At 35.6% G+C, this 24,718-nt stretch overlaps 1 protein-coding gene across 2 annotated transcripts in view; it reads left to right on the forward strand.

Moving 5' to 3' along the window:
- Ubr3 (Ubr3 ubiquitin ligase) overlaps positions 1–24,718 on the forward strand; it is a 542,232-nt gene that overhangs the window by 192,216 nt on the left and 325,298 nt on the right. For both annotated transcript variants that reach the window (XM_090394146.1, XM_090394147.1), the window contains exons 11-12: positions 11,069–11,224; positions 18,726–18,907. In XM_090394146.1, the coding sequence (XP_090250272.1) occupies positions 11,069–11,224; positions 18,726–18,907 (338 nt within the window). The remainder of the gene's footprint in view (positions 1–11,068; positions 11,225–18,725; positions 18,908–24,718) is intronic.

Consider the following 24,718-nt stretch of genomic DNA (forward strand, 5'->3'; position numbering starts at 1 on the left):
ATCGCCCTCTTTTTCAGCATATATACAATGCCCAATTTTTGTGAAATATGGTGTAACGAGGAGAAATGTAGATAACGACCTGTGTGGGTTGGCTTATGGCACTAAGGGAAATGCCTTCATCTGCTTGTTTCATAATTAAAATGTCTAGAAAAGGTTATTTTCCTTTATTCTCAAGTTTTAAGGTGGATTTTATTATATTGTGGAAGGAGTTAATAGATGCCAGAAAATCATATAATTTAACTATGCTGTGTTTCCATATTATGAACAAGTCGCCTACATATCTCCACCAAATTGATGGTTTAGGTGGAGATGTGATGATAACAAGACATTATTTTCGAACTTTCACATGAATAAGTTCGCATAAGGAGGAGATAGAGGACTTCCCATTGCAAGGTCCGAAAGTTGTTTTTAGGTTTTTCCATTCCATCGGAAAAAATTTGAGGGAACAGATTATCTGTAAGTACCATGACTTCGTTCACAGGAACATTTGTAAATAACAATACAACATCCAGACTAGCTAGAATGTTTGTTCTTGAGATAGAAATTTCTCCTAGTTTTTTTACAAAGTGTTGCATATTTTTGATATAGGCATCCATGTGTTTAATGTGCTTCTTTAGAAGATGAGCAAGATGTTTTGATAATAAATAAGTTGGCAAGCTAATACCATCTACAATTGGTCGAAGAGGAATATTGGTCTTGTGTACTTTTGGTGATCCATATAAACATGGAGTTAACGGATGCATGGATTTCAATTTTTTTTTTTTAAATCTGTGGGCCATGTAGTCATGTTGCGTAAAAGGTTGTTGGTTCTACATTGTTCGTCCAAGTAGGGTCAGAATCTAATTGACAGTAAGTAGAGGTATCAGAAAGTAAAATTGAAATTTTGGACACATAATCTGTCATATTCAAGTTGAATTGCCTTTGTGAGCCTTAAGTACTATAATATCTTTATTTTTCTTTATCATTATTGGTTCCTCTTTCTCTCTTTCTTCTTATGTACAGTTCAGGTGATGTGCCTTGCTATGCATGGCTTCCACCTTGTAATTATTCAACTAGGGAACCAGTGCCTTTTCCATTTGAAGGTATAGCAATAAAGCAGCTTTTGCAAGGTACCTAGCTCCAGATAGTACACAGTACTGAACATGCTGGTAACATTTTAGCAGCTTTCCATCTGACATCTGCTTTCTCTGTTAGGTTGTGCCTGAAAGGAGTCCAATTACAACTTGCAGAGGACACTGTTATGACATTGCTTGGATTTGGGGTGTAGACACTTCTTGTGTGGTTTCATGTTCATAAGTCTGTCATCCCTACTGCATGTCCATATCCTATAAATTTTTACAAGCTTTCTCTGCCATGAAAGAAGACAGCATAAAAATTTTTTTAAAAAATCTCCTGCAAAATCCTACAAAAAAAGTCATAAATTCAAAAAAAAAATTGGAAAACAAAATGGTATAACAATATACCTAAAAAAAATTCCAGCAAAATTCCATGCAAAAAAAAAAAAAATCCACATACACTTTATCAACATCTGGGGACTTTATTGCCAACATTAATGATGTGTACCCTTATTATAGATGTTCAAACACAAGCTATTATTCATCACTGCAAACCTCAGCTGGCATCCTTTACCATTACATCTCACTTAGACTCTCTGCACAGTGCATCATGCTTGATGCTATCTGCTAGAATGGGAGGAATGTGCACTTTTGTCAGGTCTGATATATCACTCCAAAGGTTATTAGACCTGGATTCTCTTTTGTGTGATATTCTTTGGTTCTAGATTTCCTAATCACGTTTACTTGCCTTCATTTGCTGTCTTTACTGCTGTAGTAATTCTCATGACTATACTGACCTATTTGATTATCTCTGAAAGTTGATCACATACAATCAGACCATCCAAACAGAGATGGTCTTTCTTGGTGAAAATATCCATAATTCTGATTGGCTTTACTTCCTTCTCTAACTTACAGAACAAGCTGGAATAGGAGCTGAATTGTTTGCTGTTAGCAGTGATCTAACACAAATTGTTAACATATCTACCATAATTTCAGATAATCATCATTCTCTCAACACACTGTGCCTTTTTATTATTTTTTAATAGATCCCCTTTCATATAAACAGTTAATGTTAGCTTCTCTTTTGACAACTCTGACCATAAAATTGTTTCTTTTTTCTATAGAACATCCTTCTTTCAGCCAGTCTCAGTCTTATGTCCTGCAGCATCACAGGGGCATTTGGATGACCTTTTTTCCTTTTCATGGTCTGATTATTGTTTCCATTCTCCTAATCTAAGCGGTTGTTCCATTCAGATAATTGAAATCATTCTTGTTGGGATGAGTGCCCTTATTCCATATTTCACTTAAAATCATTGATCCTTCCAAACTTTGGTTTTCCAACAAATGTACCAAAGCCATCTAAGCTGAAACTGCAGCATACACTCAATGGCTCCAGCCTTAAAAAATCCAACTGTCACTCAGCTTACAGTACAGCTTGGAACAACTGCAAAAAAAAAAAAAAAAAAATCAAATCTAAGTGGATTTGGTGCATTTGGCCCTTACAAGGAGCCAGATAAACTAAACTTAACCCTTGCTCAAATGATAACCAAGCCTTTTTGTCCCTTGCCAAGACTGTCTGTCTCTCTCATCATGTGGGAATAGTAGCATACATCAACTTGCCATTGATTCATCAGATTGAAATAGATAAGGCAAACATCTTTGTATCAGTCTTGTCCTCCAAATTTGTTTAAATGATCGAGGTAAATCTTGACATTGATAAGTTCTCTGGTCCAAACATTATCCCTCTAGTTATATTAAGAGCTTGAGCTCCAGAACTAACAACCCAACCTGTATTGCCTTGACAAGTTGTACTACTCATCTAGCATCTATTCAGCATCATGAAGCAATCTTTTATCATATCAGTTCCTAAAAAGGGAGATAGTCATTACACAATCATCACATTGTCCTCACCTCAGTACTCTCAAAAGTGATAGAGAAGGTCATCGATAACCAGCTTCTTTGCTTCTTAGTGTTTACCACTATGAATACTGCTATTCTCATTCTACAGCAGATATCTTCTCTAACCTTGCCCACCTTCTGCACATGCCATGGAAAGATTTGGAGAAACTCTTGTAGTCACTATTGATATTTCCAGGACATTTGATCAAGTCTGTCATCATGACCCTCTTTCCAAGCAGTCATGTCATGTATCACCAGTGCCGTATTTTAAGAGGTGGGCTGACCAGGCACCCACCCAGAGTGCCAAATATAGGGGGGGGGGTGTCAAAACTAAGGCTGGCATTATGGCCTTAGAGCCTGCACTTCTTCCAAAAATAATGATGATTCGCAAATTTCAAATTCAAAAATGACAGTTTACTTTCGGAAAACATCAATTCGGCATTAGAAACTTTACAATTTTTAAAAGCGATGGAGTTTGCCCCAGGCAGACTCTGTGTGTGCTTGGGATGCACACAGAGTCTGCCCGGAGTGCAGAATTATCTTGGTCTGGTATTGTATATCACTCCTCTTTGTGAGTGAATTGCCAGCTTTTTCTTTAGTCATTGATTGTAGGTTGTGGCAGATGGTTGCCTCTCACCTGAATTTTTCATCAGTGGAGTACTATAATCCTCTATGCCTTCATCTACACTCTTTCTCCTATACATCAATAATTTCTCTTACTAATGTCCAGTCCTCTTCATATCTTTTTCTGATGATGGTACACTCCATTTCCCTTTGTCATTTACAAACCTTGTAGTACTCAGATGGCTCAAGATCTTCTGTGACCAGTGCCTTAAATACATCTTATAGTCATTCTGTTAAAATTGTGATGAGATTATTATTTTAATGCCTAATATAGTCTACTGTCATTTAGGAGTGCTCCTTTTTTTACAATGTCATTGGCTCTTTACCCAAATTCTAGGGCATTACTGAAGTGTTATAAAACTAATATATGAAGAATAAAAAAAATAAAAATAGGAGAAAATTTGGACATACCTTTTTGGATGTTATTTTCTGTCTCATTGTTCCAGTGATGTGGCTTCATATGTTTTTAAGCTGTTAAAAGAAGGGTTTTTTTTGGGGGGGGGGGTTATTTGGAAAAAAAAACGAGTTTTTAATATATGTATAATATTATCATGGTAGAGAACGTTTTGGGAGGGGGGGGGTGAGAGAAGGATCTGAAGATGGAAATTATTTTTTTGGGGAAGAGGAGAGATTTAAGGGACAAAGTCAGGGATGATGAGATGATCAGTAAGCCTCCTTGATATGTGTAAGTCATCACTTCTTGATGAGATGAGCAGTAAACCTCCTTGATATACTGATGTGTGTTTACCCACACTTATTTAAACCACATAGATTAAACTTACAAATTATATAGGTTAGTTCATACCATGAATATTATTTAAATATTTCTGGTTTCTTTCCAATATATTCATCTACCTTGAAAACAATTCTAGTTTTCCCCAAACTATTGAAATTCATATATTATATTCACTTATCTTTATCTCCAAAATAAGACAAGCGAAAATGTAATACAAAAAGAAACAATGTTTAATTAAATAACTATATAAACATAATACTTACATTTACTTACATAAAGAAAATTGTAAGACAATGCACTTTCTCTGTCACACTCATCCAATTGAAATTTATATTCAGAAATTAAAAAAAAAAATCCCAACAACGAACAATACAGAGGAAACAAATTCATTTGTTTTGGAATGCCACTATATATATACTGATCCTCTCTAGGATTAATAGCTATAGCTTACAATCAGTAAACAACAAACAAAAGAAACACATTCCTTTAGTGATTCTCTAGCATTCAACAATTGCATTTTAATACAATTGGTTCCAATAAGGAAATTTCTCACTCTAATACAAAGCTAATGCTCTTTACAAAATAAGGAACACATCCTACCTCTGTAGCTTGAGCACAATTATCTCAGGAATATTTACCTCACTCCAGAAAGTTAAACATGAAGATAATGATGCATAGAGTAAACTGTTCGTTTTAAAGTTCTCTAAACAGAATCTTCATTATATGTATTCGGTTCTTATCTTTAACTGAATAATACTTTTCTTTTTGTCTTCAGTATTCTTTAATACACAGCATCACAAAGATCACTGTTTAGAAGAGACACATAAACTTTCTGCTAGAAATAAAATCTTCAGTTCTCATTTTGTTTATTGACAGGAACAAACACAAGGTTATATAAACAGACAGTAGCCAAAGCTAGTATTGGAACTTGCTTTCACCAAACTTGAGCTACTATTATTCCTTATAACAAAAAACAGTATTTTGTGGCCTTCTAGATTATCTTCTGGTGGGCATATGACATTTGAAAGAAAGAAATAAATAGACAATCTTGCCATAAATACAGTTTTTATGGAATTTGATTGTTATACAGCTGACATTTCCACATTTATCAGTAGTAGCACTTTTTATTTTCAACACGCCAAAAATACTCGGGATCAGTAGGATGTCTGTGTATCGGACTATGAACTTTTATAAACAATATAGATGTATCTGACCACCAAAGAAAACAGGTTGACCAGACTGCAGTAGCTTATGAGGGCTGTGAAGGCACACCTCTGCTGTAATCCTGTGAGAACACAGAAAGTAATGTCACAAGAGATGAATGTTTCGCAGAGAAAGAAGTCATGTACTAACTGATGTCATAGGGGTGAGAGCCTATCATCATTCTACAGGACAATTCCTAACACCACAACTTATGCGGCAGAGGGTGATAAAATCAAAGGCACTTCTTTGGCAGTATTTGAACAATAGACAGAGATAATATAATAAATTTAGTTTAATCCTTTATCCAAGTTTGCACTTGAAAATATCTTCAGGACTGAGGTAAGGTGGTACATCCTTGGCAACTCGTAGCAAAGGTGGACCAAGCTCTCATCACTCCCTGTCTCAGTATTTCCCATAATGCAAAGCACAGCTCCTTGCGGACATGTATACTGATATGCATTAAGGGAAGGGCCACTACCCAGACCAGTTTCGACCTTTATTGAGGTCTCGTCAGTGGGAGGCAGACCCAGAGTGGTGACACTAAGGCCGAAGCAATGGAGAGGTCATATTTACCTATACCAGTTGCCAACCGGTGTACTACCTTATTATTAAATTACTCTGGATTTAGAGAAAGATGTTGGAAGTTTATTTTGCAATTGGTTAGACTATAATAAATTTAGTTTAATCCTTTATCCAAGTGTAAGCAAACAAAGTTTGCACCTGAAAATATCTTCAGGACTGAAGTAAGGTGGTACATCCCTTGGCAACTCGTAGCAAAGGTGGACCAAACTCTCATCACTCCCTGTCTCAGTATCTCCCATAATGCAAAGCACATCTCCTTGCAGACATGTATACTGCTAAGCATTAAGGGAGGGGCCACTACCCTACTTACACTTGGATAAAGGATTAAACTAAATTTATTATAGTCTAACTAAGTGCAAAATAAACTTCCAATAGACAGAGATATCCTGTTCACAGATGAGAAGATTTTCACCATTGAAGAGTTGTTCAACTGCCAAAACAATTGGGTATATGCCCTGGATGGACTCACAGCATGTGCCATAGCCCAGGATTCAGAGAGGTCATCATTCAACATCAGTGATGATTTGGTGTGGAATGACATATTGAGGAGGGAAACAGGTTGCAATTCTGCAGTGTGTTTGAGAACAATTAGAGAGATACCATCTGGACAAGAAGATGTTTTAGTATCCAAGTTTTGTACTTTTCTGATGCTGAAAAACTGCAAGAGGCATATGGTGCTTGGATTCCAGTATGGCAGGAAGTGATTTCCCTTGGTCATCTGTGCATTAGTTGGAGGAAAAGTGTGATTCCAGAAGATCAGCTTTATCTTTGGGTGAAGTAACAGTGGTGCCATTAGGATGAGAGAGGGGCAGAAGTGCAGGAGTCTCATACAACGGTCTTAGCAGGGGACCAAAAGTCATGACTTCTTTTTGGACAGGAAACAATTTCTGTTGTCTCCTTTATGAACTTGGATTTGGATCTGCTGATGACTGATCTGTATATGTTGCGTGCTTTGGTATAAGCAAAGTATGAAGCTACTTGATATGAGGCAAATACGGTAAGCTAAATTTTTTTCATCTACTTTGATACACTTTTGTTTGACCCAAGGGTTGAAAAGCAGATGAGGATTATGGTTTGAATGAGGCATGAAGGCCTTCATGCCAGTGAGAATAATTTCTGTGACTCATTCCTGGCAGATGTTAGGGTCAGATGAATGGAAACAAATAGTCAGACCAAGGAAAGGAAGAGTAGAAATTCTGGAGGTCATTCCTTTGTAGTGCAAGAGGACATGAGGTTGGGAGTGGTTGGAAGAGAAGCATTCTCTGAATGAAGAGACTCATACAAGATCTTATACTGAGTTGCCAAGAGAAGTGGTGACTTCTATAGTGTATCTGGAAGGAGGATTGGTCAAAAAGAGATATTTGTATTTGGAGAGTGAAGCAAGTTATCAGTTCAGTTATTGGAGGTGAACAGTAGTAGATGTAGCTGCAGTCTGGGTTTATGTCAGGAATAAGATAGCTGGTCTGGAAGACTGCAAGTGGTGGTGAACATCATATGCATTTTTGTGTTAATGTTATGGATGTTAGTAAAGTGGATGTGGAAGTGAATTTTTAGTGAGGAGACTTTTTTAATGATATTTATGAGGGAGACTCATTTTTTATCATATTGTCACTCTCATTGTTTATAGGAGTTTTTTTTCTTAAGTTTGATTGGATCGAAAGATTAATTGGTGAATGATATAGTGGGGACATGCAGTGAGAGAAGATAAACTCTTGGAATGCAAACAGAAACCAGTTTCTTTACCATGATGTGGCCTTGACAGTTTCTCTCTCTCTCCCCACATACAACTATTCGGACTTCCTCTCCAGCTATACAACCTGGTAGAGTATGTGGCAGCAGAATTATGTGCCAGTTGACCGGAAAGCCTCCTGACATTGCTAACAGGTTCAGGCCTGCTGCACCACCATTTTAACCAATGTATCCTTGAAATGGAAGAGATTATGGGCCTCTAAGTATGTTTGTCATGGCTTTGAAGGGTATCACTCACACGGCACAGAGAAGCGAAGGGAATGTTCTGGAAACCAAACATGGCATTTGCCTTCAGACCTCCATTAAGCCTGGTGGTGGTATTTCACAGGGCAGTGAAGAACATCTACCACCCAGTTGTAGGTGGTAGATATTCTCTGTAGTAGATGAACATCTACCACACGGGTAGTCATTATGCAGCACGTTACCAAATTAACATCTTTCAGTGAGATAAAAATAAATTTACATTGAATAAAGAATGCCATCATCATTTCTCCTTATCTGAAATGTAATGAATTTACTTGCTATGATCAACTGAAAAGTCTTATAGAATCAGTGCCATTCTGCTTAAATGTGCTATATCACTCTTACTATAAACAAACTATTACTTTGTCCTATTGTGATGAAAACTGAATGTTAATAGATTTTGGTTTAGAGAGTTTGAAGAAGTAATGATAATTCATATTATTTACTGAAAAGATTAATGTTAGGATTAAATTTAGAAAGTAAATTCTTGTTGGACTAATGACATGCAGAAAACTATTACTAAGTAATGGTTAAGTATGTAACAGTAAACATTATGTATATATTTATGTATATACATCTGGTAATGCTTAATTGCGTAGCAGTTTTTGAAATTAAAATGTGTGATTATATGTTACATGCAGTTACTAGGACAGACTTTACAGGGCCATGTGCAAAGATTTGCCACAGTGCAAAAGCTGCACAAGTTGGTAGTACAAATATATTCTACATGCATGCACATAGTGATTTGTTTATACAATGATATATTAATACATGTATAACATAAATTAAGAAATTCTTCCTTTTTGATTTATTGATGGGGGAAAAAATACAAATATATTGTCTACAAAGTGCCTAAATGGCATGCAGTAAGTTTTTAAATTAGCATCCAATCACCATAATGAACTTGTATAGTGTTGAAATGGAAACTTTCTTGATGTGAAAAGCAGCTGATGGTCTCTTTTACATATTAAAAAAAAATTGACTAGAAATTGACTGAAAATTGATGAAACTGTGAATCTCCTTGAAGACCTCTTTCCTCCGGACATCACAGATCTTTATAAACATTGTATAAATAATACTTTTTTCATGTATCAAGACAAATTTTGGGAACAAAAAGAAGGATTGGCTATGGGCTCTTCCCTCTCTCTCTCTGTCTTTAGCTAACCTATTTATGGAACATTTTGAAAATAATGCTTTAATCAGTTATCATAAAAAATCAAAAATTTGGCTACGCTATGTAGATGACATTTTCATCATTTGGCCAGGAACAACAGATGAACTCATTGCTTTCAAAAATTACCTGAATAATTTACATAAGAATATAAAATTTACTTTAGAACAAGAAGAACTTAGAAAACTTCCTTTTCTTGACATCCTGTTAGAAGTCAATGAAAAAGATAATAAACTTCCTTTCTCAATATTTAGAAAACCCACCAACACAGGAAGATTTCTTAATGTGGTGTCACACCACCACCCTTTACAAAAAAATAGGTCTAATAAAAACCCTGAGGGACAGAGCTTATAATATTTTACACAGATCCTCAAAAAAAAAAAAAAAATGGTTATGAACTCAAGACTATCAAAAAAATCCTCCACACACCTCCTACAAGCATCCCACAGAAACAAGATTTCAAAAACACCATCACGCTTCCATATATCAAGAATGTTACAAACAAGATGGCTAAATTACTGAACAAACATAACATCAAAGTAGCCTTTCTGCCGCTGGAAAAAATTTCAAGATTTCTATATCCCCCGAAACCTCCACATCATCCTTTAAAAAAACCAGGTGTATATAAAATTTATTGTTCTTGCGGCATTTGCTACGTAGGACAGACAGGAAGATCTGGGGAAATATGCATGAATGAACACCAAAAGGATATACAAAACAGAAGAGAACACAAATCAGGTCTAGCTTTCCATACCACTTCCACCGGCCACAGTGTACTCTGGCAGAAAACAAACATGTCTTATATAGAAAAAAAACTGTTACATAAGGAAATTTAAAGAAGCTGCAAACATGCTTAGAATTGCAACACAATGCAATAAAAACGAAGGCTTAATTTCTACACCAAGTTTGGTCAGCTTTGATAAAAAAAATATACCTCAGTCAGACCTCGGACATTATGATCGTGAACAACAGAATGTGGCATCATCCAGCATTGTTTAAACTTAGCACTGCTTTGAATCTGCATTCGGATTTTTTAATTTTATAAACACTCAGACAGATACAACTGTATAGTATGAACTATTAATTTCTCTTTTTTGTTGTTTTAACTTTCAGTTACCTTTTACCCCTGAAGATGTAAGCCAAATGACTTACGAAACTTCTCGAGTTTTATTTCTTTATTGTGCTTTTAGCTTAATAAAAAAAAAAAAAAAAAATGTGGTCCAAATACCAGAATATGCCTTATGAACTTCTAAACCACAGAAACCTCCACTTACAATTAAAATTGAGTATAGTTAATTGTATGCTTACATGCAGCTTCTTTTTAACACAAGGGTTAATCTTGCTACAAACTTCACTTAGGTACCATGAGAACATTGATAAGTTGTATTGTACAGTATTACACATCTAATACTTGTATTACACGTGTATGTACAATATTTTTGTATAATTGAAGAAAATATCAAGAGCCAGCAAACTGAAAACCTATTGGAATGTGCTCATGTATTCAAGAAAATCTAGCATAAATGTGATGTATACTTTTCTTTTTACTGTGTAAGTGAAAAGAAAAATATATTTTTTTTTAGAAAAAAAAAATTATTTAATTAACTGTTACAAAATGTGTTAGAAAATGAAAAATTGGGCTCATTTTGAATGTGCTAAAAAGAGGTATATGCAAATAAGCAGTATGCAGCAGTTAACCAGACAAATTTGTAACAGAAAGTTTTGATTTTTACTTTTTTTTATGCAAGTTAATATTTCAGTTTGTAATTACTGTATTTATATATATTTATTTATACAATTTTACAGCCAAATCCATATCAGGTTTCTTTTCACCTGCCTCTGCACCGCTACTTTTCGACATTCTTATGTCAAGCAGTGAAGCATCAAGAGGCCGAGTTAACAAAGCTTCTACCACGTACAGAAATGCTGCAAATGATGATGATGCATCCTCTTCAAGCCCAGGTATGAGTTGCAATGCAATGTGTGTAACACACACACACACACACCAAATTCAAACTTGAAATAATTATTATGCCATATACTCGTAAATCAATCCTTATAGTGTAATATATATATATATATACCACTCCCTTTTCAGATTTTTGTGAAAATCCTATACTTTTTAGTTTTGATTACATCAGGTTACAAAAATATATCTACTTTTTTTTTTTTTTTGTTGTTTTTCATTTGGACTTAAATAGTTCACAGTTTATAAGGTTATAAGTTTATAACCGATGTTATAGTATCCTGAAGTCGAAAGAGTGACATCGTTGTAGAATAAACAAAGTGATGGCTATGTGTTTTCTGTGGTATATTCAGCTTCATGAAAATCATTGCAAATACGTCAGTTCTAGTGTAGCTGTATTTTTAAATGTTGTTTGAATTGAGAGTACTCTATTTAAAAAATCTTATTAATGATAATTTTTAATAAAAATTTTAATTAACATTAAAAATACATAATATATATGGATAGCTCTTAAGGTTGATGCTACCTGTCTAGTGATAAACTTGTGCTCTGAAGATAAATTTTGTTCTTTTGGAGTTGTGAATTATAGTGTTAAATCTTTAATGCAGTTAGCAGAGTGGCTATATGCTTCACAACCATATGCCTGGGAAAGGGGTGTCCTGGGTTCTATTCCCATCGCTGACGTGAGGAGCTTAAGGATCTTTTTCAGACATAGCCAAGTTAGCTGGTCTTGGGCATGGACTACAGAGGTTTTCTCCCCAGTTTATCTGGGTTTTTTTCCTCCTGCAAGCAGGCAAACCGGCCCTGTGAACACACACATCTACAGACATAGGACACGCTGGGAGGCATAGGGCTAGCCACCTTATCCTTGAGATGGGTACAGCTTAGAAGGGCTAAGGATAGCTCTAACAGGCCACTAGGCCTAATATGTGAAGGGAAGCAATCTTTAATGAACAGCTGAGGACAATTGACCTACTAAGGAAGTGAAGTGGCAATGTAGGTAATGGATTGTATTGTGCTGGCAATGAGATCTGCAGTTTGGAAAACATTATCTGTTTTCATCCTGTCCAGAATGATAGGAGAAATTTGAGTGCCAAAAAAGAAAAAAAAAATCAAGATAAATATTTTTCCATGACCAGTAAATTCAGTCCATGCTGGACAGCATTTCAAACCAATGGGATATATTCCAATTCCAGATGTTTGCTAAGAGGTTGCCCTCACTCTACCACAGAGCTTGAAACAGATTTTTGATTATAACAGCAAAATGTAATCAATGCACCACAGAACTTGCGAGTAGGCTCCATTCAAGCACTGGTACATGGATATTTTGACAAACTATGGTAAAATGTCTGCTACAAGTAGGCTTATGCATCCAAAGGCCTGTAGCCTGTGTCCCTTTACCCACTGAAAACGTGCTGTAGAGCACATTTTCAGTGATGTTATATCCATAAAAATTGGACAAGACACCAATGGGTTAATGTACTCTTTACAGATGAGAGAGTTGTTTTAGTCTTTCCTCAGATTCTAGATGACACATGATTTGGTGTGAAAGTGATATTGCTTACCATTGCAGGAATGTTTTTGAACGGAATGGGTATGGCAATGCTGGGATCATGGAGTAAGGCAGCATTATGCTTAATGAATGCGCTGAGCTACAAGTGCTGGAAAAAGGGACCGTGACTGGTGAATGATACTGCAACAAAGTTCTTCAATGTCATGTTCAGTTATTCCATGGTACTGTAGGCAAAGAATTAATTCCTTTTTATGGATGACAGTGCTGTACCACATCATACACGAGGCATGGAGATACTTCTGGAGACTGAAGATATTAATCGAATTGAGTGGCCAGCATGCTTTCCAGATCTCAACCCTATAGAACATGTTTGGAATGCAATAGAAGATGTATTGCTGCTGGAAATCCCCCCCCCCCCCTCTAGGAAATAAACAAGGCCTTATCTTTGCTCTGAAGGAGGAGTGAGCCAGTTTGCCTCAAGAACTCCTGAATTACTTGATGCTAAGCATGGTACAACTGCATTGTTTTCTGTAAGCACTGTATATTAATTCCTTAACTTATGTCCTTAGGAAATTTGTAACTTTTGCCAAAAACATAATGCAATTTAATTTGTACTAAATTTATGACACATTTTTTGTGTAATATAATTTATTAGTATGCTGGCAATAAATTTCTGTCCACATGTGGCTGTAGTTATGAAAATTTTTTTTCATATACAGGTAAAAATGTAGTTTGTCCTTAGCTTTTGGACACTAGTGTACCATATTCTCCAGTTTGCTATCAGATGAAAGCATGTAATCTAGGAGTTTGTGCTGGATTCCCAGTCACATTGAAATCAAAGAAGGTGACACTGCAAATGCAGCTTTTAGTCAGCTGCATCTGCAGGCCACTCTTAGACTTACTCTTTGTGAGTGTACTATTCAGACTACAAGCAGTTAAAAGAAAAAAATAACTAATCAGTGGCAGTCATGTCAGGAAACAACACCAAAATAAATGGCACAAAATCAAGCATAGCAATTAATTCTATGTAGAAACAGAAAAGAGGAAGTTAGTCTTACTTGGCTGCTTATAAGTTATTGCTTTCTTATATCTTCTTTCTTATTGAGTATTATAACACTTGTCTTACCATATGTCATCTTTCAGTGGAATGTCACACTTTTTTTTGAGAAAGGCAGATATCTTATACTGTAATAACTGATTCATCAACACTCTGGCAGAGGCAGATTGTTTTCATACTCAAAACACATGAAGATTTTAACTTTTTACAAAGAATTGATCTTGTTTCTGGTCATAAATGTTTTTTTACTTTGATGCAATTATATATATGCTCTATGATTAGTAAATTACTGTTTTGATTATTACTGGCTTAATTCTTAATTTTTTAAAAAATCATATCTGAAATTAAACTACAAATCAACTTGCTCACAGATTCACATCCTGGGATGTCATATCCTATCCTATCTTTCTCTTCTGTCCTAGGATGGATGAGGGGTTACTGGTGTATTAATGCAACTGGTTCGCCACTCTGCTACATCCCCTAAGGGCAATATTCATGACTGTAATCCATGTGTGTTCATTGGGCTGGTTTGCCTGCTTGCGTGATGAAAAACCCCAGATAAACTGGGGGGGGAACCCTGCTGTCCACATCCAAGACGGGCTAACCTGACTAACCGCGCAGACTATAACTTAATTATTCCTTTGAACCATTTAGCTCAATAAGCCTTCAGACATCTTTAAGACTAAATGTTTACCCTTGATTTACAAAAAGCAAAACATACATACAACATAATATCATGTTGCCAGTTTGCTTTGTCGAGTGGTTAGCATACTCACTCTCCAACCAACAGGTTCAATTCCTGCTCTGGGTATGGATGTCCAAACACAAACCTTTTCTGTGTTTGGTGTCTAGGCACAGTTTCTGGACCATAGATAAATAAGTTAACAGATAATACAGAATACATTAGTCCCCTCTCTTAATTTCGAAGGATACGTTCCAAGACCCCCCCTCGGATACCTGAAACCGCTGATAGTACCAAACCCTATATGTACTGTTTTTTTCAATACATACCTATGATAAAGTTTAATTTATAAATTAATCACAGTAAGAGATTAAAAACAATAACTAATAATCAAATAGAACAGTTTTACACCCTCTGTCCAAAAAGAAACTGAACTTTTCGAAAATAGAAGAAACTTATGGTGCCACCTGTTGTATCTTTTTGTTGTCGAAAGCGGCAAGCAACCTTCATTAGTATTGTGTCAACTGTTTATGATGTTTGTTTCATTAGAAGCCGAGTTACAGTGCCAATAGTGACAGTGTGTTTTGACGAACGGTTGGAAAATGAGTTTCAAACAGAGAGCTGCGGTTGACTTTTGTGTTAAACTTGGTAAACGTTTTACTGAACGCATCAAATGCTTCAAAAAGCATACGGTAATGAATGCTTATCCCATACTCAAGTTTACGAGTGATTTAAGCAATTTCAAAGTGGTCATGAGACGCTTGAGGACGATGAAAAGCCGGGCCGTCCAAAAACTAAAACCCAAAATCGTCCTTGAGATTGATTGCAGATGAATTGGGGATTCCAAAATCAACTGTGCATAACATTTTGACCAAGAGTTTGGGCCTTCGTAAATTGAATTCACAATTTGTTCCCCACAAGTTGACCGATGACCAAAAAATTTATCTAATTGAATACTGCAAGGACCTCATTAAAAACGCTCGTAAGGATTCATTCCTTGAAACAATCGTTACTGGTGACTAAACGTGGTGTTTTGAGTATGAGCCTGAAACAAAGCACCAGAGTGCTGAGTGGAGACCACCAGAAGAGGGGCATCTGAAAAAAAGATGCTTGGTGAAGTCAAAAGTAAAGACAATGCTGATTTGTTTCAACGATTCCAAGGGCATTATCCACAAAGAATTCATTCTGCCTGGCCAAACGGTCAATGGTGAGTTTTATTTCAAAGTTTTGAAGCGATTGATAGCAAGAATTTGTCACCTACAGCATGAATATCGTGATGACTGACTGTTCGTCAAAACACACTGTAACTCTTGGCACTATAACTCGGCTTCTAATGAAACAAATGTCATAAACAGTTGACACAACACTAATGAAGGTTGCCTCTTTCGACAACAAAAAGATACAACAGGGGCACCACTAGTTTCTTCTATTTTTGAAAAGTTCGGCTTCTTTTTGGACAGAAGGTGTATCAACATACTGTAATAAAGGCGGTCTGAATGTGGATGGAATCTTAGCAACATCAGCATATTTTTTTTAAAAAATTATTTATTTATTATTTTATGAAGTTGAAAACTTTTCACTTAAAAGGAAATGCTTTATGGCTTCTCTTTGGCATATCCAAATCACCAGCATCACTACTCTTGTTCTTTGGGTCCAGTATTAAGTAAAATATGGGTTACTTGAACACAAGCACTTCAATACCATGACAGTTGATCTTATAACCTAGAACTACTCAGAATGGCATTCAATTTAAAACTTATGAATTGTTTATTTCTGGAATTTTCCATTTAATATTCTCAGATCGCTACTAAGTGACTAATGGGTGGTTAGTGTATACAGTACAGCGTGGATACACTGGACAAATGGGGGAGGGGATTCAATTCCTGGACAGGATGCCGTGACATTTCATCATGTTACTCAGAACAGTGTGCAATTTTTAAAACTTATAAATTCTATTTCTGGAATTTTCCATTTAATATCTTTGGACTGGAGTTGACTGCAGAAAATGAACCTGCTGATAAGTGGGGGTGAGGGAACTATGGTGTGTGTAAAAGTGATAAAAATAAAAATCCTTGGTCCACCCATGAAACAAAACTTACTATAGGTTTGCTAATAACATTTGGTGGGTGGGAGCAAAAAAAAAAAACAAACTTCAAATTCCAAGAAGAATACTTTGAACTGAAGGATTAGCATTGGGTTCTTCCCTTTCTCTCTCTTCTTAGCAAATATGTTCGTGGAGTGGTTTGAAGAAAAAAAAAAAATTCGGTAACAGGGAACAACCTAAAGTTTGGCTTAGATATGTCAATGATGTGTTTATTGTTTGGCCATGCTCTATTGCTCAATTAGAATAATTTCTCACCTATCTTAATAATATCCACCCCGGGATTAAATTTACTGTTGAATTAGAGGTAAACAGTTGTTTACCATTTTTAGACACAATTGTAGGAGTATTCGAACTGAACGCACTCAATTTCTCAGTGTATATAGGAAGCCAAGTATTAGTCACTATATATTAGTCATTATATACACTAATTTCTCAGTGTATATAGTGCACTACATCCCATCACCACCCAGTACAAAGAGCTCAATCACCTAAGTACCATCCTACTAAAGAATGGTTGCAATAGAACATTAGTTGAAAAAATTCTACATCAACCTCCTAGACTCAGACGAACATGAAAAACAAGGCACACTGATTCTCCCTTATAATACAGTCAGTCACAAACAAAAGATTAAGGATACTACATCAACAAAATATAAAGGGACTTTCCACCCCTCAACAAGATCTCTAATCTCTAACTTTGAATTCAGTTCATTCTTTAATTATTATTTGTGGGATATCCTATAGTATACCATGTTCAACTTTTTTTTGCTTGCTTGTATACCAGATTTTGCTTGTTTACTTATTTAATTGTTTATTTTTTTCTTTTTGCTTCAAACAGAATTAGTGGTAGAAAGTAAGCTTTCCATCTCTAATTATGTTCTAGTAACCCATGCTGTCTTAGATTAGCTTTGCTTACTCCTTGAATATTAAAAATATCAAATTTTTTTTTATATATTTGTTTTGATGGACTTCAGTATCAAAACTAAATAATGTTTTGTGTGTTACCTGTAATTATCAGTAATGGAAGGTCAAATACAGTTGAACATCCCACTGCAAGTAACTTTCTTTAGAGCTAACTACAATAGCCTCCAGCCAGCAAATGCCATTTTACCAAGTATTGACAAACTGTCTGTTCTTTATCATGGTGGATGGGCTAAAGTTTAGGTAAACCATAAATCCTGCTTTTTTGCTTCTTGCAATAATCAGAGTGGTAGTCTCAGAGAGGCCACTGAAAATCATATGCTACCTAAAGTCATCCATGCTTAGAGGTATTTGTATATTAGTTCGAGAGCAAAAATGCTCTGCTTAGCCAACCAGAGTGCAGATTGGATTCAGAGTTGCTGCTGATAGTTATTGACCATGAAGGCCTATGGACCAGCCTAGGAAGCATATGCATACATATTGAGGAAATATTACTCAGAGAAGAAAACTAATAAAGATGTTACCTAGTATGGCAAGCAAAAGTTTGCCTGGTACCAGAGCTTGAGTTAGACCACTCCACTTTCAGAATCAGACTTTTTGTATATCACTCCTACATACAAGAGGCCACAAGGCCTAGAGAAAATGGATGCTATGTGTGGGGGAAAGGGCTTAACTGACAAGCTGTCCATGATTACTGAAAGAATTCATCTTATTCTACAGAAAGTTACATAAGATGGTTAATCTTATGCCTGTAAAATATATTTCATCTGTAAATTGTGTACAGTAAATTGAGAACATACCATGAGAACATGGCATGTTCTCTGTATGTTGACTGTTTGTATGATGAAAAATCCTATCACCTCCTTATAAAACTATTAGGGTATCATTGATGTCAGCTGTGGAGGCTCTCCTTCCAGGCCTACTTACTACTTTAATTTACTTTTTTTCCAGGGTATGATTAATTACAGACGTTATGGGAATACCAATAATTCCCCAGCATCACAAAAACATGTGCAAAGTTTTACATTTTAAATTTTAATTTACTTTCAGATGACCTGATGGAATGTTTTTTAGATTGAATGAATGTTATTTCTTAGCACTAATGAATAAAATTCATTTATTTTTTTCATTCATTAGCAGTAATTAGTAGTGTGCAAAAAATTTATTAAGCTATATATAATAATTTCTTTATTGTGAATTAAACTTTTTTTTTACAACAGGTAGCATTTTATGAAATAGTCAATGGCAAATGGGTTCGAAATGGTCTACAGATCAAAGGACAAGCCATGACATATATTCAGTGTCATTTTTGCAACTCAATGGTTGATGCTGATCTCTTTTTGCTTCAGTTGTGTGCAGCACATTTAGATTCTGACTGGTTTCTTAGAACAGTTATGGAAAGGTAAAATAGCAGAACATTAGATTACCTAAAAATTGGAAAATATGGATTCACTTAAAAAAAAGAAATATTTGTAAACCTAAGTAAATCTAAAATTAATTTGTAGTGATTAGTCTTGTCTGTAGTATCTTTTAACTTTTTCCAGTCTGCAACAGAATGAATTTTGTTATGTGCATTTGTCTGCATATGTATTAAGATAATTTGGAAATATGTTGACACCAGTAGAAGCAGTACTATCACATAGAAGAAGAGTAATCATTATTAAAGAAAAAGATAATTAACACTGCTTTTATCTAGTATGGATACTCACTTCAACATGTTTTGATTCTTTGAAAAATAGTTCAGTTTTAAATCTGACTTCCAGATGTTAAAATTGGTTTGAAGATTGTGTAGAAAAATGAATGAAATCTTTCAGTTTAGATGCTCAACATGAATTAATGAATTTAATGAATCTTTCAGTTGAAGGACATTAGAAACGTTATTTATTTATTTTTTACTTGGCTATTATATTATTTGAAAATAATTTTAATGTGGTGATTTTTCTTCTTTTGTATTTTTGTTTGTGTGACTTCATGTGAGTTATCTTGTTTAATATTGAGAAATGTTTTTCTGTACTGGTAATTTCAGGTGGTACTGAGCTATTTATTTATTTTTGCTGGTTTGCATTATGAAAAAGAGGAGGTAGGATATTGGTTTTGATTACTATAGCTCATATATAGATCATGTATGTTTTATACTAAATCATGTATGTTTTATACTAAATTTATACTATATATATATATATATATATATATATATATATATATATATATATATATATATATATATATGTAATTATATATATATGTAATTATATATAAAAATATAAACATATATAAAGACATTTATAATAAATAAAAATTTTAAAAAAAATATAATAACTGGTGCCTACCCCCCCCGAGTTCTGGACTGGTAGGCCGGTTCTCCTTGAATTTTGAAGACTCGACACTCAGGGTAACCCCAGAGTTTCAAAACGTGACATAAAAAAGCCTTATCATTTTATATATATAGGGTAGATATATATATATATCATCATCATCATCATCAAATTCCTGCCATTTACCCTCAAGGGGTGTACAGGATATGACAGTACTACATGAAAAAATTACATCATTACTAACTTCCTATCTACAATTTTCCTCCAAATCAGTCTGTTACTTGTCAAGACTCCAACATTATCAGATCTTATATTTCTATCGTCTAAGGCACTTTGTACCGTATCAATCCACCTATATCTTGGTCTTCCTCTGGGTCGTTTTCCTGCCAACCTGGCAGAGAACACTTGTTTTGCTAATCTTTCCTCTCCCATTCTATTTAAGTGACCATACCATCTGAGATTAGCTCTGCTAATGCATTCCTGGATGCTGACAATGTCAAGTTCTTTCCTAATATCCTCATTTTTAATATGATATTGCCATTGATGTCATCTGTTCACGCCTCTAATCTTTCTCAGGACTCTCATATCTGCGGTCTCTAGTCTTTGGTCAAGTATTTTACTTCTGACCCAGCTCTCAGATCCATAAGTTAAAATTGGTTTGAACACAGTCTTGTATACAGCTAATTTAGTGTTCCGACTAATTTCTTTCTTATTCCATATGAATTTATTCAATTGACTTCCCACAATGCCAGCTTTGCTGATTCTGTTGTCTATTTCTATATTTAGTTTACCATCTTCAGTAAAAATTGTGCCTAAGTAGCTGAAATGTTTTACTTGTTCCACAGGTTCTCCATTCACAACACAGTTGACATTTTCAATGATTCTGCCTATTTTCATTGTCTTTGTCTTTTTATTGCTGACCTTCATACCATATCTATTACAACAGCTATTCAATTTAGTCAGAGAATCTTGCAGACTTGTAGCGGATTTATTTAGAAGTATAACATCATCCGCATAAAGCAAAGAGCTGACATTAACATCTCCAATTTTGATATCAGGTTTAATACCACATTCCTTCATAATGTGATCCATATAGATAATGAATAACAGAGGGGATAATGTACATCCTTGTCTCACACCAGATTTAACATTAAACCATCTTCCTGTACTTCCTTCAATTCTAACTGCTGACTCACAACTCAAATAAAGACTAAGTATTGCTTGATATAATGCCCCATTGACACCATATAACTGCAGCGTATTGAATAGCTTCTCTCTTGGCACCTTGTCATATGCCTTTTCCAAATCGACAAAACTTAAATACAGATCTTTGTTATATTCCCATGCTTTCTCGACTATTTGTCGTAAAGTGAAGATCTGATCCTGACAGCCTCTATTTGGCCTGAATCCAGCTTGTTCTTCACCAAGCTTTTCTTCCACAATTCTTCTCAACCGATTCTCAAGTATACTTGCATAGATCTTGCCAGGAACACTCAGTAGGGAAATACCTCTGTAATTCTCACATTCAGTTTTATTTCCCTTTTTATATATGGGTACTATGAGAGCTCTACTCCAATCATCGGGAATTCGTCCCTCTGTCCAGGCTTTCTGAACTATGCAGTGCAACCACTGTAAGACTCTTATACCACCATACTTCAGCATTTCTGGTCGAATATCATCTATTCCTGCTGCCTTTCCACATTTCAAGCCTTTGATGGCTTTTTCTACTTCAAGTATGGATATGTATTCCTGACTGCATGCCTGGTCAGTGTTTATTATCACTGTGCTGTCATCACTGCTTGTTTCATTTAGCAGTTTTTCAAAGTAATTACTCCATACTTCAAGGATATCTTTTTCTCCTGTTTTCATTTCACCTTTATCATCTCTAATTCCTTTTACAGCACTCTTTCCTCCATTCCTAAGCTTCTTCAACAACCTCCAGAATATTTTGCCACCTTCTTGATATTTATTTTCTATATTCTTGCCAAAGTCCTCCCATGACTTTTGTTTAGCTAGTTTTACACACTGTTTAGCTTTCTTACATTTGTCTTTGTATTCTGTAAGAGTAAAAGCTGACTTATTTGCCAGGAACTTTTGATATGCTTTCTTCTTTTCCTTCACTGCCTCTTTAACTTCCTGTGTCCACCAGGGAGTTCTGATTTTTTTATCTTTGCACACAACCTCACCACATGCCTCTCTGGCAGAATTAATCAATGTTTCCTTCAGAGTTTGCCACTGAATCTCCAAGGTTTGATTCCTGTTCTCAAACTCTTTCATTTTCTTTTCAATAATATTTCTGTATTTTAGTCTACAGTTTACATCTGAGAGCTGCTCAACTTTTATTCGCTTTAAAACTTTCTTACATGTTATTCTTTTCAATATGAAATTCAATTTTATCCTGCTCAAGACTAAATAGTGATCACTTCCAATTTCAAATCCTCTGTACACTCTGGTGTCCTGCACCAGGGAGAAAACATCACTATCAACAATAACATAGTCAATGAGACTTTTCTTATTCCTAGCCTCTTCTCTCCATGTGAATTTGTGCACATTTTTATGTTGGAACATGGTGTTAGTAATAACCAGTCCATGTCCTGAGCAGAAATCCAACAGATATTTGCCATTATTATTAGCTTTGCTCTTTTCTCCAAATTTTCCCAAAATATTTTTGTATGTCTCACAATCATTTCCTACTCTACTATTTAGATCCCCAACAGGGACCAACTTTTCCTTTTTCATTGTGTCAGTTGCTTTTTCTAAAGCCTCAAAAAATTCCTCCACTTCTACCTTAGTAGAACCTTCTGTGGGACCATAGGCACAAATAAGTCTCATTGTCCAGTTCCCCATTCTCATATTTGCCCACATTACTCTACTTGAGACTGACTGCCATTCAAGAAGATTAGCCTCATATTTTGTGTTGAATACTATGGCTACTCCTTCTTTTCCTTGATTGTTATTGCCTGAATATAACATTTTGTATTTATTGCTCAGAAAGATCTCACCAGTTTTGGTCTTTTTTGTTTCAGTCACCCCTATTATGTCGATCTGGTACTTATCTAATTCCTCAGCTAGCTCCATTTCTTTGCCATTCAGGCTTCTTACGTTGATAGTACCGATCTTTAACTCTGGTGATGTTGAGTTGGGGTTTGTTTTCAGATTTGTTCCAGTAGCTGACTTTTCGCTGTTCGCCCTGGTTCCCTGGCGAAAACAACGGGGGCCTTGTTTAACCGGGCGACGCCCCAGCCGGCATGAAATTTTGTCATGTTGTACCATCATTTTTTATTTTGGTTTAACCAATAAGAATACAATTTGGTCGGCTAAATCCCAAATTGCCAGCCCATCCTCGTTCGTTCAGTATCAAAGTAGATACCCAACAGGGTGCACCACGAGAAGGTGAGGATTGGACATTAGGTCAGAAGCCCTGGTCGGTTCTCCGCATTCCTTTAAAGGCTATGTGGAGGTCTCCTCTCAGTTATACAGCTTTGACCCTTAAGCACCCCATAAATATATATATATTTATTATTAAAAACTAAATTCGTAAATATGTTATCCTTTTCATTTTATGTGATTTTCTCATCCCAGGTTATTAAATGTTTTTATATTTTATTAGTATTATTATTAATTTGCATTGTACAAAAAAAAAAAAAAAAAAAGAAGAAGAAAAAAGATTACTAGCCAAAGGTGTCACTAGTGGTGGGTCTGTCACCTTAACGGTAACTAGGCTTGCCTTTTTCCAGTAGGTAGTGGAAAATATAATTTGAGAGGAAAGAGTCACCATCCTTGCCCTCGGATTGCTCTAATGGTACTACGGGAGAGGAAATGAGTAAGAAGTAAGAGAGTAGAGGAAAGAAGAGTAGAAGACTGGTCTACAGTTATAATAATATTATTATTAAGAGAGGCCTCCAGGGAGTCAGAGACTCATCGAGGGAGGCCACATACTACACACACCAGCTATCATACTTACTCTTGAATTCATTCACACTGCTTGCACTCACAACATCCAATGGCAGTCCATTCCAATCATGCACCACCCTATGAGAGAAAAATCTAGTCCTCACCTCCTTCTTAGTGGCCTACATTCTCAGCTTCCAAGGATGCCCTCTCATCCTTTCCCCATCCTCCATAAATTGAAAAATTACATCAATTGAAATCCTGTATGATCTTTTCAGAAGTTTGCAAGTCTCAATCATATCACCCCTCTTTCTCCTGTTTGCCAGTGTCTACAGTCTACAAATTCTCAATCTTTCTTCATAATCAGCATTCCACAATCCTGATATTATTTTTAACACTCCTTTGTACTCTATCCAATATATCAGAATCACAACAGAAACCAGGAGACCAGACCTGTGCACAATAGTCCAAGTGAGGTCTTATCAAGGCCTTGTAAAGAGGCAAAATAACATCTTTATCTTTACACGTGAACGTTCACTTCAGCATCGCAATTATCTTTTGAGTTGTATTTGCAATCTTTGCCACACAGCCCCTGAACTTCGATTTCCTATCTATTAACACTCCAAGATCCCTAGCATCATAAGTTTCTTCTAGTCTAATCCCATCAATATAATACGACATTGGATATCTGATCATGTTGAAGTGAATGACTTTACATCTACTGATATTGAATTGACACCCATTTTCCCATGCCCACAAGTCCAGCCTATTCAATTCATTCTGCAAAGACTGCACATCAGCAGCATTCCTGATTACTCTACCTATCTTTACATCATCAGCAAATAGCTGTATGTCACTGGTCAAATCCTTCCCAATATGATTAATGTACAGATTGAATAACAGTGGACCAAGCACTAATCCTTGTGGTACACCACTTGTTATCTTAAATATTGCAGACTCAATCCCCTGTATATTACTTGTTGATATCTGTCAGTCAGCCATCCTCT

Source organism: Typopeltis vanoorti, chromosome 6 (assembly GCF_054136105.1).
Source record: "Typopeltis vanoorti isolate ZY-2024b chromosome 6, IOZ_Tvanoo_1.0, whole genome shotgun sequence".
NCBI classification, from domain to species: domain Eukaryota; kingdom Metazoa; phylum Arthropoda; class Arachnida; order Uropygi; family Thelyphonidae; genus Typopeltis; species Typopeltis vanoorti.